This window comes from Platichthys flesus, chromosome 19 (assembly GCF_949316205.1).
Source record: "Platichthys flesus chromosome 19, fPlaFle2.1, whole genome shotgun sequence".
NCBI lineage: Eukaryota > Metazoa > Chordata > Actinopteri > Pleuronectiformes > Pleuronectidae > Platichthys > Platichthys flesus.
Genome location: NC_084963.1, coordinates 5304229 through 5319223, shown reverse-complemented (window position 1 = coordinate 5319223; position 14995 = coordinate 5304229). Strand labels below are relative to the sequence as shown.

Below are 14995 nucleotides of genomic sequence, written 5' to 3'. Positions count from 1 at the left end.
AAGTGCAGACGAAACACAAATCCTTGGCGGCGGGAAATATTCTGTAAAACACAATCAATCACCATTTAAACTATACTTAAACAATTGAAACATTTCAAACTCAAATATCTAAAACACGGCTACTGTGGTGAAATTATCAGAAATTGATTCCAACCTTCTTGTCCATCACCAGCACACTCTTCCCTTGCATGAGTCGACTGATCATGTAGCTGGCTCCCCTATTTGCATTTTGATGCTGCATGGCTGAAGCTCAAACCAAGCTCACCGGCAGCATTGGAAAAAGAAAAGGTTAGTAATGACCTTTGGCTTTAAGGGTGTCTTTCCCCGACCATCAGTCCGAGCACATCTACACTGTCGTCCAGCGAGAGTGAACTGCTACCCAGTGGTAGCTTATAGCATTAACTAGCTCTGCTCCTCTGCCTTGCACTGAGAGGAGCGGTGCGTTAATCACCTGTCTATTTCCGGAAGCCAGCTCATTAGCCTGCAGTATTTAGACAGAGGAAGGAGGCTGCACACAGGAAGACAACTGGCTTCAGCTGCAAACATGACTGAGCCTGATGATCACAGTCATTCTCGTTTATTTCTCATTTATGCCACAGCTTGGTGCTCGTCTGGCTGTTAGTCCTGCACAAATACACTGTCTCCGCTGAGTCACTTCCAGTAAAACCCTCAAATGCAAAGCGTCAACTGTGTGCAAGACAAATAAGAATCATTTGGTTTTTCCAGCTAATTTAGCTTCAGAACCTCCATCACTTCAAGTACTAAAAGTTAAAATTCAAGTCTTCACCTTACTTAACCTTAAAGGAAAACCCCTCAAACTCACGTCTGCCACATTCTGTGCATTCCACACATTTCATCCCCAATCAGTCTATCAGCAGCCTGCAGGAGTATCCCTGGATGACCGTCATCATGACACCAGCAGATACTGAGCCAAGTGAGTTTTCACACGAGAGATGCTCACTGGAGATTAGCATGGAAAGGATTTTTCATATCTACACTTTTGCCAGCAAAACTTTGTCTTCCCCATCCTAAAGAAAATACAAGAATGGCACTCAATAGAGCTGCATACCTTAAGTTCAATCATGCCGTACAAAATTGTACATACTCATGAATATCAGTTCCCAAATGTACCTTAAGTTTATAGATCCATTTATTATTCCCTGACAAAACAATGAAATTACTGAAAAATGCCCTATCTCCCGATGTTAGAGAAGCTGAAAATACTTTCTGAATACTTTCTAACCCTAACCTGGATCGGCACCAGAATTGACCCATTCCGCACCATTCCATCCAGTTTCATAGGAATGTATCCAGTTTTTTTTTGTGTTATCTTGCTTGGAAACAAAAACCAACAAACAAATAAACAGGGGTGAAAACATCAGCTCCTTGGTGGAGGTCATGAGACACATCTACCACTGACAGATTTTCCATGAAGCAGTAGGAACTAAAAGTCTTTCTGACTCATTTCCCATAGTGACAAATCCTCAAGCACACTGCAAAACTAAAATAGACCCTTGCAGAAGCTGGCAAATATGACATCACCTTCTAAAAGTATCCTGACTTTGAGGGCCCACATCACACAGCTCTCTAAAGATGAAAAAAAAAAACAGCAATAATGACGGCCCCCCCCCAACCTGCGCCCCCCCCCCCCCTCGTACATTCTGTAACACCTAAAGCTCAAATGGCCGGCTGACATTCCAGTCCACGGCTGGAATGTGATAAAGAGACTTCTGCAGCTTCTCAGCAGCAAAACACCGGGCTGTGTTGTGAGATGAGGCCCTGACATTAGAGGTCAACCTCCCTGCTGACTTCCCTGTAACTACAGATAAAGCCTTTAGTTTGTTTTGAATTGTAGTGTGGGAAAAAAGACTAGAAGTACTAATTAGAGATTTAAAAAAAGTTTGTTCAGATGCATGGGTGAGTGTCCAGTTTGTGTGCATGTTTGCTGTAAACAGTAATTGTGCAAGTAGGTGGTTTGTGCTTGGCTTTGTGTTAAATGAATGACTTCTGTTGCGCGGCTCAACAATAGTCGGGGGATGTTTTGGACAATAGCTGTTGGCCGAGGTTGTGTAATGGTGGCCATCACATGGCTGCGTTGCTTTGTTGCATTTCCTGCATCCCTCCAGTTCTCTTCCTAGCTGGAGCCCAAATACCAAAACAGGATAAAATACTTATCGAAAAATGGAATGTGGCATAAAAGATGACTCCTTGACCTTGTTCAGATGTTTCATTGAACATTTCTCTGCCTTCTTTGTCCTTTTTCAAATTGATGAGTCAAAACAGGATATGGAAATAAAATGCCCTGCTGCCTTTGTATCATTATGGGCTGGGCAGAGACAAAGGTTGAGCTAAGACATTGATCTTGACCTTAACTGTTCCAAACCCAACCTCTGCATCGACACGCTTGTCTCTGATCTTATCATATAGTTTGGTTTGGCTTTCCACCCTCCCCCTGCGGAAACAACTGAGCCAATCGGAGCTTTGAAGGCAGGATCAAGATGAGGAGGTCATCTCCCTGTGGCACTGCATACGAAGTTTGGCATGGATGAGACTATTCTTTAGTTGACGTGGCTAAAAGGAGGAAACTGCTCCAATCAAATCAGTTCGTCCTGCTCACGTACTTCCACGAGTCCCACTAGAGGGCAGAGCAGAGAAGAGAGTTTCCAATAACAGAAAAATATGCCAATGGTTGACATTGTGATAATGTACTTCTCGAGAAAGAGGCATTTACTTTTCTCTTTACATATCTGAGTTTAATGTTTACAGATATGAATCTTCCTCTCTCATGGTGTCAAGGTGTCGTCAAACATGTGGATGGAGTATTGACCACATCTTGCTGTAAACCAGCATGTGGTTGGTCCAATCATTAGCCAGCAGCGTAGATAGGTCAGTTTTCAAATCTGTTTTTCTTTAGCCTGACACAAAGACAATTTCCTTCTATTGTTTGATAGCTTGCCAACTACTGTTTTCTAAAACAGTAGTTTACACGTAACTTTTCGGTCATCTGTTTGAGCCACTTGTAACGTCTGGAATACGTCCAAAAACAGAAGGCGGGGTATAAGTCTCTTCCTGGAAATGAGCCGGTGAAGGAAAATCAACAGATCGGCCACTGAAAGGCCGTCGGCCAGTTAATGTCAACAACACTTTGAGCCCAGTGAGGCTGAACAGACTTCCTACAAGCATCCTCCTCACTCCCCCCCGTGTTTCCCTCCACTCGCCTTTACATCGATTGTTCAAGCTACGCCCCAAAACACTCGCACCTGCACCTCCATTTGTCTTTCCTCGGGCCCATTGTCTCCTGTCATCGTGTCGATCGCTCTTATCTGGCCTCTCCTTCAGTACCTCATTCCCATTTCCACCTCCTCTGCTCGGTCGGCTCAGCTCAGACACGATGGCATCATCAGCCATGCTGCTGTTACGAATGTGTGTGCGTGTGCTTTCTCGGAAGAGGGAGTGGTTTGGAGGAAGAAGACATCATTGATAACTTTGTTGGACCTGACGATGTTCTCACACAATTCGCAAACACACACAAAGTACCTTACACACAGAAACCTTTAGGTGCTCTGACTGCCTCAATGAGACATTCAGAATGTAGGTACCTCCTGTCATTAACCATCCAATCAAATCAAAGCACTGGCTGTGATGTTTCTTTTTTGTTTCTCTGTGCCCTGGCCCAGCAGAGTTATTGGCAAGCACTCTGTCTGAATTGGCAGTTTGTTGCTTTGGTTTGGTTATTTCCAGAATCAGCCAGCAATTTCAAATGATGACCAAACAAAACAGCTAAGCACGGCTGATGAGCTATTCTCAACCGAGCGGGAGAGCGGGCAATAAAAACAGACTTAAGCCTCCGTGACGTTGTTTACCACTCAGCTTCTATCACATCTGATATGAATCCCAGCAGCGGATTCTATCTGCCGGGTATAGTTTGTTTCCAAGTGGCAGACTGTGCACTGGATGCAAAACAGGAGAGAGAAACTCATCACTCCTTCTGTATTGTAAAGATCAGCTGCACTGAAATTAAACGTTGGTATTGCAAGATTAAGTTTCAATAATAAACACTGCCTTTAATAGGGGTATTTCACTGTATTATATCTGTATAAATCGGTGTTTGTGGGATAAGTGGTCGTGATGTACTGAGCTGAAAAACCTGATTTAATCTCCGGTGCCGAGAGGATGATTAAAAGTCATTCGTATGCAGCAGGAGGACGTTTCGTCCCCGGTGGAATATGAACACTGCTAAACTCAAAACTTCAAGTTGCTTGGCAACAGCCGCAGGCAAAGAATAGAGAAGTCTTGAGCAAACAAAAATAAAAACCAACACCCGGTTTGATGGCTTGGCTTTTTAAAAAAGTGTTTATATAGAGGTAAAAATAAAAAGAAGTGCTTTTTAGCTGGAGTTGGGGCTGAGGTGAAATCCTTAGGTACTTCACACTGGATTGAAGTTGAATTAAGAGTTTGCAAGCTGTATAAGAAATACTAGGGCGATTAAACAGTCTATATGGCAATACAATTTATCATTTCAATCAATAAGAAAATAACAAACGTTCACTGTTTACCAATAAAATGTTAATGCATTGTAGAAGCTTGGGGAAGAGGTACAAAATATACGTGGCTTTACTGTTATATCTCAGATTTGAACCAAAGGAGCAAAAATCCATCTCAAAACTTGAAGGATCAATATTGTGAGATTTATCTTGATAATTATCGATATTTGCTGATGTAATTAGCTTATGCCTCACATTTGAGGCCATGTTGGCCGTCCCTTAGACCCATTTCTGAAATAGTTCAACATCATATTGAATCACCGTGATCACATATTCTCACACGCTTGGACAAGATAATAAACCGAGGTATACGTCATCCTAATGATTTCTCTGTCGGAGGAATATTACATCAAGTCATGAAAACCAGGTTAAGGTCATTCTCATATCTGTGTTAAAGTGATGCAGAGGAGGAGGAGGAGGAGGGGGGGGGGGGGGAGGAGGAGCAGGAGCAGCACAATGAGGTTACACTGCAGCAGATAGCCTGGTCCCCTGACCTCCTTTGGAGACAGAGAACAGAGAGTATCCTGTGTCCAACACTTTGACAGACAAACAGTGAGATTGCAGGTATTAGACACAGGCCCCATAACACACATAAAGCCACACACAAAACGGACACACACCCACACACACCCACACACCCTCCACATCCAAACAGCCCATTGGATGAGTTTACTCCCCTTTGCTAACTTCATTCAAATCGATTTAAACAAGTAATGCTATTGTTTTAATTCACTTTACCTGTCAGAGGAAAGGTGCAGCTTATCCCCCGGAGCTCCTTAACACCGACTAATTACCGGATAATAACCCGGGGAGTAGTTTCTAACGGCGGAGGCGTAGCCGACCTACTGACCGCTACTTCTTCTCCTCCTCCTCCTTCTTCTTCTCCTTCAACGTGGCCGCAGATGGAGGCTGCTCCGCGGGAAACGTTCACACAAAACACCCGCACTGTGGAGCCGTAGGAGCGGATGCTAGCGGCGAGGTGGTGCCGGTGACCGCAGCCTGGGACCGGGGTGACATTGAGTCTTTACGCGCCAGCTTTTCCAACCTCACTCCTCTTCTCTCTCTCCTCCCTCTCTTTCTCTCTCCTCCCTCCCTCTCTCTATCCTTCCCTCTCTCTATCCCTCCCTCCCTCTCTCTCTTTTCGGTAGGCACGCGCGCTGAATAATGCAGGGCTCGCGAGCTCCCGGGAGTCTGTTCTGTCTGTTCTGTCCCGTTCCAGAGAGAATCAGAGCCGCGCGAGCCGAGCACAATGAGGCCGACCCGTGCGGATCAGGTTTCACTGCCTTCAGTTTCATTCATTCATTCATCGGACTGCGAGACTGTCTGACTGCAACCCTCCACCGTGCAGCCCCTGAACCCCCACCTCCTGTCTGTCTCTCTGTCTGTCTGTCTATCTGTCTGTCTCTCTGTCTGTGTTTCTGTCTGTCTTCCACCTCTCCCTCTCTCCCTCTCTTTCACTCAAATGTGCTCTGGTGGCATTTTCACCCAAACAAAAGTCAGAAAACTCCAGAACAGGTAGGACCAGAGGTGGTGAGAGGAAGTAAGTGAGCCCTGGGTTTTCAAATGTGACCTCTAGTCTGGACAGATGTTGCCAGATGGGAGATGTTTGCTTAAAGGGATAGTTCACCCGGAAAATTTAAAATTCCCTCATTATCCTCTCACCACTTTGCAGATAGAGGTGGTGGTGGAAGTGTTCATTCCACAACACACTTCTGGAGTTTCAGGGGTAAACAGTATTGCAGCCAAACCCATTACAATGGAAGTAAATGGTTCTTAAAAAGTAAAAACAACACCAGAAAAAAAACATAACATGCCTCCATACTGCTCCTGTGGTGTGGTCCAAGTTTCCCGATGCCACGATATTCAAATTCAACCTCGAAACTGCATCATTTAAACCAAGTACACAACATCATGCAGCCAGCCACTAGGGGGCCATAGAGACACTTTGGCTTCACATTTGGGAGCCGTCATGTTGTTCAACTTTAAATACAGGCTATGATCGGACCCACAATCACATCAGAGGCTGCTGTGAAGGCTCTTCCCCATATGCATGCCGAAGTGACCTTGGGCAAGATACTGATCCCCGACTGGCCCCTCATAGAAAACCCATATATTCAATTATTTACCTGATTCGACCGTCCCAGCGTGACTGCAAACTCCAGAGAGTGAAAGCTAAGACTACTGCTAAAAAAACCTCGGACGTTTGCACCTTGAAGATTCTCAATATGTGATGTTCAGTGTTTTAAGGAACTCGTCTCTGCCTACAATTCCCTGACCCAGCTGAAGTGTTTCAACTTATCAGCCTGAATGTTCTGTACTCAGCTGATGCATGAGCACAAAGATCACAGACACAAAGATTTATCCAGTAGAGGAACATCCAAAGTGTCCACATGCTCTCAGCACTGCTGTTATCTGGGTCTCCTCGTGATTTCACATTTCTTCCGGAACACTACTTTTTTCCAAGACACACACACACAAACACACACACACACACACACACACACGCACTATTTTCAAGGAGTAATAGCCCTAAAATCCAGATAATGGGTGTTACTGTTTGAAAGCCTGTAATCCCAGTAACAGGGTGACCAGCCTCTTATAACTGCATCATAAAAGGTTTCAAGGCAGAGGGAGCCGCGGTGTCATCCCTGACTCCTCTGAAGTCCGGTCTCGGCACATCATGTGATCAATGACACTGTTTCATTGTCCATAAACATCCGTGCAGTCATACATTCAACCACACAGACACACACTGTGTACTCACCAGGGCAGTGTGAGGATGTTTGATCGGCATGGGAGCTTGATAGCCGTTCGTTGTTGTCAAGGCAACCTCGGGCGTTTTGATGTAGCCTGTGATAAAACAGAATTTTTTATTTAATTTGTTTACCATTGTCATCTTTGTTAATCAGCATCACCTCACATAATAACTGTGCATGATCCAGCACAATATCGTGAACACATTAATTCACGGTCTTTGTCAGGGAAAGATCATGTTCGGACCTGGATTTGAAATGAGATTTTGAAAAAGGAAAAAACATGAAAACCCATGGGCAAATCTGACACTGTTTAAAGTTGATGCAAACATCCATGTGACCTGTATCCTAAATATGACCAGGACACATAGATTAGGCGTTTCATCCATATTAACACAACCTGCACGTACGTCTCTGTGGTGGATTCTGAATCTGAAAATCTCATATTCTCTAACTCAGTTAATATTTCCAAACCAAAGAAGAGTCTTCACTTCATTGCAGCCTCTTCCTTGTATATTTAAAGTCTCATCCTTTGCTGATTCACTGACCCAGTTCCACCTTGATGAGTCAAGTTCATCTGATTTCATCCTGAACCTCCGGACACCCACACTCACTGCAGCTGAAGACACAACGCTGCAGCCGGAGCAGAAAACACTGACATGAATCTGTCAGGACGGGTTTATACTGCAGCTACTCCTGCTTTGACTAGCATACAACCAATGATAGTAGTACATTAACTAAGATACCTACTGCTACTGCTACTACTCGTGCCATAATGACATCATTATTATAATTGCTATCATTACCATAACCCCCTCTATGCTGCTACTGTATCAGTCACAGTATGGGGAGCACAAATACTATAACTAAGTACTAGTGACAGTATTATAAATTTGATATTAGTAGTTGTATTAGTGGCTGGTATAGTAGCAACAGCGCTAGTAGCATCAGCAATATATGTGATACTTGATATCTTGTTGAACTGTAAATGTCCACATGTAGGATCATTGTGCATCCAATAATAATTTTGCTGATTTACTTAATTTAATTTAATACCTCAAAAAGTTATCAATTTATCCTGTAATTAAATAAAAAACATATCTTTATATTTGTATTAGTATTTATGTCCTCTTGTTGTCACATGAAACCTTATCAGGCCATGATCTCAGACATAGTGAAATATGTTTATACTTGTTACGGCCTTGTTGTGTGCACATGCATGTGTGTATGGCTTCTGTTAAAGACACAAGGAACGCACCATGCAGCCTTTTATTATCTGATGATAAACATTATTCAATTAGTGGTTGTTATCATGGGAAACCCAACCATCCTGTGAGCTGGAAGTGACTGAGTGTGTGTGTTTGTGTTCTCAGAAGTCCTGACATCTCTGATATATTCATTTATCACCTTCTATTAGGTCGTCTGGGGAAATGTGTGTCATGTTGGTGTGGCCGCCCTGCAGAGATTAACAATAACACCAGGTGTGTCATCAAAGATAGTTCTATTAAAAGAGAGATGATGTCGTACAACTGCTATGTACTGATGTGCTGTGCTGCATGTACACATAGTTTGTGCCCTTTTCCTGTGGTGTCAGTGAATAAATCCATGTGCAATGCAGATTGTTTTTAAATCTGATGGAGTGTGATACATGGTTAAAGGATCTAGTGCCTCAGTGTGGTAGATGTGACGTGTGACGTGATCCCTGGTATCAGTAAAGTCAAGTTAGACAGCAGGATTTCTTGCAGTACCTACTATTAGCACCAAGGGGGCGCCTCAGGGCTCCTGCAAATCCAGAACGGGGGTGTCTAGATTCTGTAGATCTACTTTTTTAAATCTAAAATGTTTTCTCTTTCGTTCCATCAACAACATCCACATTCCTTTCTCCCCCTTCTCCCATCCCCCTAATGAAATACTTATTTATTGCATTGTGTAAATTCATTAAATAACACAATCATGAGTCCCTCAGGAATGTTGCAGTAACATTCAACATTTCCTTCCTCTGCACAGCTGTGTTTTATTATATTGTGAATTGAATTCAAATGGATTTCCACAATGGAAATCAAAGATGGTTACTCAGCATATTCCTTTGTGTCTTCTGGCCAAGTTTCTGGACTTCATTAATATTTCATGTAGCGGTTGATCAAGCTTGTATTTCATTATGTGCTTGTGAGTAAATATTATGACACCAATACTGTCCACATATTAAATTACTCACACAGAGGAAGCAGTTGCTGAATCAAAGCAGCTATTGTGTATCTCAGAAGTTTTAACTCACTGTGGTTTTAGTTTTGCTCGAGTTTGTTTTTGTGATAAAAAAAAGTCTGTTTTATTTTATCAAGTGAAAACAGAACAAAATGTGCTGGACGATAGAAAACATTATGACTGTACTTTGATTTGTGCTTTTTGTGTGTTTGTGTTGCAACTTTGCAAAAAACACAGCGGCCCTCTTCTTCACATTCAAAGTGACTTTAAGTTTTATGGGCTTCAAATTGATTAAGTGACGATGTGGTGCAGAGCTCGCTGCAGGCAAATAAAAACCTTCCTCTATAAAATCATCAATCATCAACATCCTTAGAACTTGTTTAGTTTATGCATGTAGAAGACACTACAGTTCATTGTGTGTCTGTGTGTGTTTGTGTGTTAGTTGCAGTAGTATAACAGGTAGGGATGCAGTAAGGACAGCTTGTGATCTGTTTGTCAGCAGCCGATGAAGAAGTGAACGTTAGAGACAGATGGAAAGAACAACAAGCGAGAGACGGCAGGAGGGCACTGGAGAAACTCAGCTTTATTGACCAAAGAAGAAGATACAGACATCAGAGAGGAGGAGGAGGAGGAGAGAGAGAGAAAGAGAGAGAGACTGAGTGAGTTGTCATAACCATAGAAAGAAGAGGAGGAGGAGAGAAAGAAGTGTGAACAATAGAAAATGGCTCCTTTTGTTGTTTTTTTTCATTTTAACAGTCCATACAACCGTGAGGGCAGGCAGACACAGAGAGGGTCAGAGGAGCACTGCAGGCGTGGCAGTGAGGCTGGTAAACTCAGCAAGCCTGTTGTTCACCTACAGCTCCTTGCATTAAAACACAACACACACACACGCACACACACACACACACACACACACACGCACACACAGGCAAACTAGGTGGGTAAACCTTCCTCCTTCTCTTGAGATTGTGGCTGCATTTTTTTCTTACAGTAAGTGCTTCTTCGTTCATTGCACATCACGTGTTTGTGTGTGTGGAAACTAACACTACACTTCCCAGAACACACTTCTCTGCATAGTCAAACAATCATGCATTTCAAATTTGTTCCAGAGAATCAGGGTCACTGAACAGGATAATATCAGTGATTGTCCCCAAGTCTGTTTATTTTCAGATGTGTAAAATCGAACCAAGAGAACACAGGGCTATTTAAAAAAGGGCAGAGTGACTTTGCATTTTCCATATCTGGAATTGTTATTTAATAAATTCCAGTATTTTTATGTTTTAACGTACCTCAACATGTGTCTTTGATTGACAAAAATGTACCCATCACACGTCAAGTGGAATTTAACATGTGACCCAATTGAATGGACACAAATGGCTGCTGCAGGATACGCCATATATAGGAAAACATCCACACACGTCTAAAAAGAACCTTGTCATGGGCTCCCGTACAAATCCCTCTGCATGGTTAATTAGGAAAAATGTCTCTGAACAAAGTTTCTAGATCCTCGGATGCATGGTCAGCAGAGAGGGGGGTGGGGTTAATCGTGATACTACACACAGCAAAGCGGTGAAGTTAAGAGAATGAAAATGCATGAATCTATCATACACTCGTCATATATGGCGTAGCAGGACATCGGAACAACGTTCGATACCCGAAACAATCAGAACTATTTCTAGATCTCTCTATATATGTGGAAAATAAAATCATTGCTAAATAGAATATATAGTATTTACATTCTTTATCTACACAGGAAGTGACAGGCCCCCGGTACAGCAGCAGGGGCCAGTCAAACTAAAGCTTGCATGTTCTGCAGTGTCAGCAAAGATCGGAGGTGAGATTGTGTGAGCTGTGCACGGAGCCGTGTGTGGAAAGAACCTTTCAATGCTGGAAACACTACTTAACGCCAAGGATTATTGTTTCTATCCTTCATTCTTTTTACAACTATTCCACAGTGGAGCTGTTGCACTAAAGGTTGTTTTTTAAGTCGATGGTTCAGGTCCAGTAAAAACAAAAGGAAAGAAAAGGCACTGCACTCTGAAAATAAAGGTTTTTGTGGCTGTTCAGGTCAGTCAATGGCCATCACATCAGGTTTGTGAAGCTTTATTCATGTCATGATGTGAATTAATCACATTCACACCCAAGAAAAAATTTAGATCACGTCAACTGGATACAAACTTGAGCCACAAAACATCCCTTAAATCCCACTATTGTATCTAAAGAGCCTCACTGACCTGTTTTGTAAACGTGCGAGTGTCGTCTTCGACCGCATGTCTGAGTTGTGTAACTTTATTGATCTCGCTACAACCACCGGTGGCTCACTGTAGCGTTGAATGTAACATACAGGACACAGGAAATTAAGCCAAACTCCTAAACATCCATTATCACTCCACAGAATGAGCCTGATCGCTGCTTTTGAGAGCTTTTCATTCTGAAAGCCAGCCTAGAAAGTGACCTACAGTGTAACACCGTGTATATATGATGTTATAATGACACCCACACCTCATTATTTGTAGCACCCTTGTAAACGGGGGTCTGGCAGGCGACTGCAGTTCGAGCTGGCAGTGTTGTTTTACTCTCTTTGAATTCTAAAGAGCATAATGGATCGGAGGGGGCCCTCTGAGTTTAATGGATAAAAAGGTCGACATGAATTTGCACATAATCTTCGTCTAAAAAGCTCGTAGTTGTAATTCAGTAGTGCCTGTTCATATTCATTATTCACGTCTTTGTGCCCGGGCTGTAAGTGGTGGTAACCCATGTTTTTTCCATAGCTGGAAATGTGTGTGTGTGTGTGTGTGTGTGTGTGTGTGTGTCTGTGTGTGTGCTCCCTTCACTGCCAGAGTGAACTCATTAAGCTGCCGTGAAGCTTCCTTTGCTCTCGAGCCTTTGAACAAACTAGGAAAGAAAAAATGTGGCGCCGTCGAACCTACAGGCTGCCAAACGGGGCTCCACGGCTTCTCATTGGCTGCTGAGTTAGGAAGTGCGAGAATAGGAGGAAGTGACCTCAGCAGTGGAATAGCTGGAGTTAGCGCAGGAGTTCCGAGTGAGAGAAAGAGGGAGAGAGAGAGAGAGAGATGGGGGAAAGTGGGCGAGAGTCGTGTTACTACAAACTACAGTGTCAAAAAAACTCCTTTCCCCCACGGAAGCGGGCGTTTCAACAATTCAATGGCCACTTAAGGTTAAAAAAAAATTAAAATAGCAACAGCAAACTGAAATAATAGTCTAATTGAATCTATCTCTAACTTTTGTTAGGACTGTCGATGTGAAAGAATGAAGAGGCACATAAAGAAACCAAGGCAACGAGTACCCTCCTCTCTGCCCTGGTCAGACAGGGTGTACGAGGAAGGGGTGTGTGGGTCGTTTGTAGGTGTGGTGTGTGTCTGAGTAGACAAATTAAAAAAATAACTGAGACTGTGTCTTATTGAATGTTTTATAAACCGGCTTTCTCAAAGCAGGGGTCTGGTTGATTTCCCTCGAAGCCAAGCGCACGGTGGTTAGACAGCATGGTCCCACTGCCCCCCCGAGAGGAGGTTCAGAGAACCTGGGTTTTAGCTGTGTGTGTAGAAACATTATTTTGACTCCATCTGTCTGTTGGATTTCACCATAAATAAAGCAGCATGGCAAACAGCTCAGTTCCTGCATCGTGATGTGGATTTGAATTTGTGGAACGTACTGTGTTGAGGAGAGATGTAGAGGTGATAGTGTGACTGAGTAAAAAGTCAAAGGTCAGACAAGAGCGTGCATGTGTGTGCATGTGCGTGCCAGCCGATCAGAGTCCCGAGGAAGAGGAGGAGGAGGAGGAGGAAGGCAGGGCGTCTGTTAGTAACCATCCAGAGACAGAGGAGAAGAGAGGGGTGTTGTGGGTAATAATAAAAGGGTGGAAGAGGGAGAAGATTCAGTCACATGAGGATGCAGCACTGGCAGCGTTTCCTCTTGTCTGTACCTGTGGCGGGGGTGAGGCCGGGTGGGGGGGCCGTGTTGGCGTCATTGGCGGGTGGCGAGGAGGCGCTGTCAGGATCACGGCCGTCAGAGGACAGTTCCGTGCTGACGGCCTCGGACGTGGCCGGCCGCCCCGACACCAGGTCGGCCGCCGTGCCGTCGATGATGGACATGTCGGTGACCGTCTTCTCCCTCAGAGACTTCTCGTCGTCTTCGTCGATCAGGACCACCTCGGCCTTCACCGCGCCGTCGAAGCCGAGCAGCCGCCTGCTCTCGCTCGTGTCCTCAACGTCCTGGTAGCCGAGGAACACCATGGTGATTGGGTGCTCCGTGGTGGCCTGAGGCTGGCTGGAGAGCCCGTTGCCCGGGTGGGCCGAGGAGGCCGGCTGGGTCGTGACAGGAGCGGTGGGGGGGATCATGCCCAGCCGGGTCTCCCTTTGGAGGGTGACCTGGGCTGGTGGGCTAGAAGGGACCGATGGCGGGGCGCAGGAGGGCGGAGACAGATCCTCCATATCTGCCGGGGAAATGTAGGCCTGTGGGACAGCCGGGGTCACCCTCACCTGACCTCTCCCGCCATCTCCTCCAGCCGCGGGCCTGGCAGCTCGCTGGATCAGCTGGTCGACCTGCGAGGAGCTCCAACCATTCTCCACACTGGTGGTGGACACGCCCCCAGAGGCGGTGACCTCGTAGACCACTTTCCTGCCATCGTCGAAGATTTTGACGCCACGCGCCGCCGCGTCCACCGGGTTCACGCGGTTCGCCGACAGGATGCGCTGCTCGCCGGTGTGGGGGTCGTGCTGCACGTTGATCTCCATGGCGAACATTGCTGTTAGAAAGGGAAGGGGGGGGGTTGAAAGGGGGGAAAGACGGGGAGGGGTGGGATGAAGAGGGGAGAAGGATTGGAAGGAAGGGTGAAGGGATGGGGAGGGGGTTCAGTGGAGGGGGTTGGGGGTGTTTGGAGGAAAAGGTGGAGGAGGTGAAGCGTGAGGACGTTGATAAACTGCCATTTATGAGTTTCTTATTCAAAGTGATGTAAAGTCAAGTTAGCGCTGTTACTTTTAGAAAAACAGATGCAGGTGAGTGGATTAGAAAACAAACTCCATCTATATCTAAACTCACTAAAGTGCTGAGGCTACTTCAGGTCTCCCATCTGGTGCTTCAACAGTATGTCACTTAATATTCTCTACATAAAATCACTTAATATTACTAAACATGTTATTTCGATAATGTGTGGTTTCCCCATGTTTGTCTGTTGACCTCAAGCTCTTTGTTCTCACACTTGTCTGTGATGTGAAATCTGTCTGACTCATGCTGCCCCCCCCAAAAAGCTGAGCTTTTATTTTGTAGGGCTATTCCCCCCCAGTGCAAGGTCAGCAGCGTCAAATACAAAGAAAGATGATGAACTGAAACACGAGCCATGTTGTCTGTCAACAAATACTAATATAAAGTATTACAGACACTAAGAATGAATACAATAATAATACAAATATCTAGAGTAAAACTATCACTAATATTAAACCGACTTAAACACATAACTACGGTTGTATCAAAATACCG

At 44.5% G+C, this 14995-nt stretch overlaps 1 protein-coding gene across 3 annotated transcripts in view; it reads right to left on the bottom strand.

The window, feature by feature from the left end:
- LOC133975526 (PALM2-AKAP2 fusion protein) overlaps window positions 1-14995 on the bottom strand; it is a 68512-nt gene that overhangs the window by 19151 nt on the left and 34366 nt on the right. For all 3 annotated transcript variants that reach the window (XM_062413495.1, XM_062413496.1, XM_062413497.1), the window contains exons 8-9: window positions 13443-14264; window positions 7309-7394 (exon numbers count right to left, since the gene is read on the bottom strand). In XM_062413495.1, the coding sequence (XP_062269479.1) occupies window positions 7309-7394; window positions 13443-14264 (908 nt within the window). The remainder of the gene's footprint in view (window positions 1-7308; window positions 7395-13442; window positions 14265-14995) is intronic.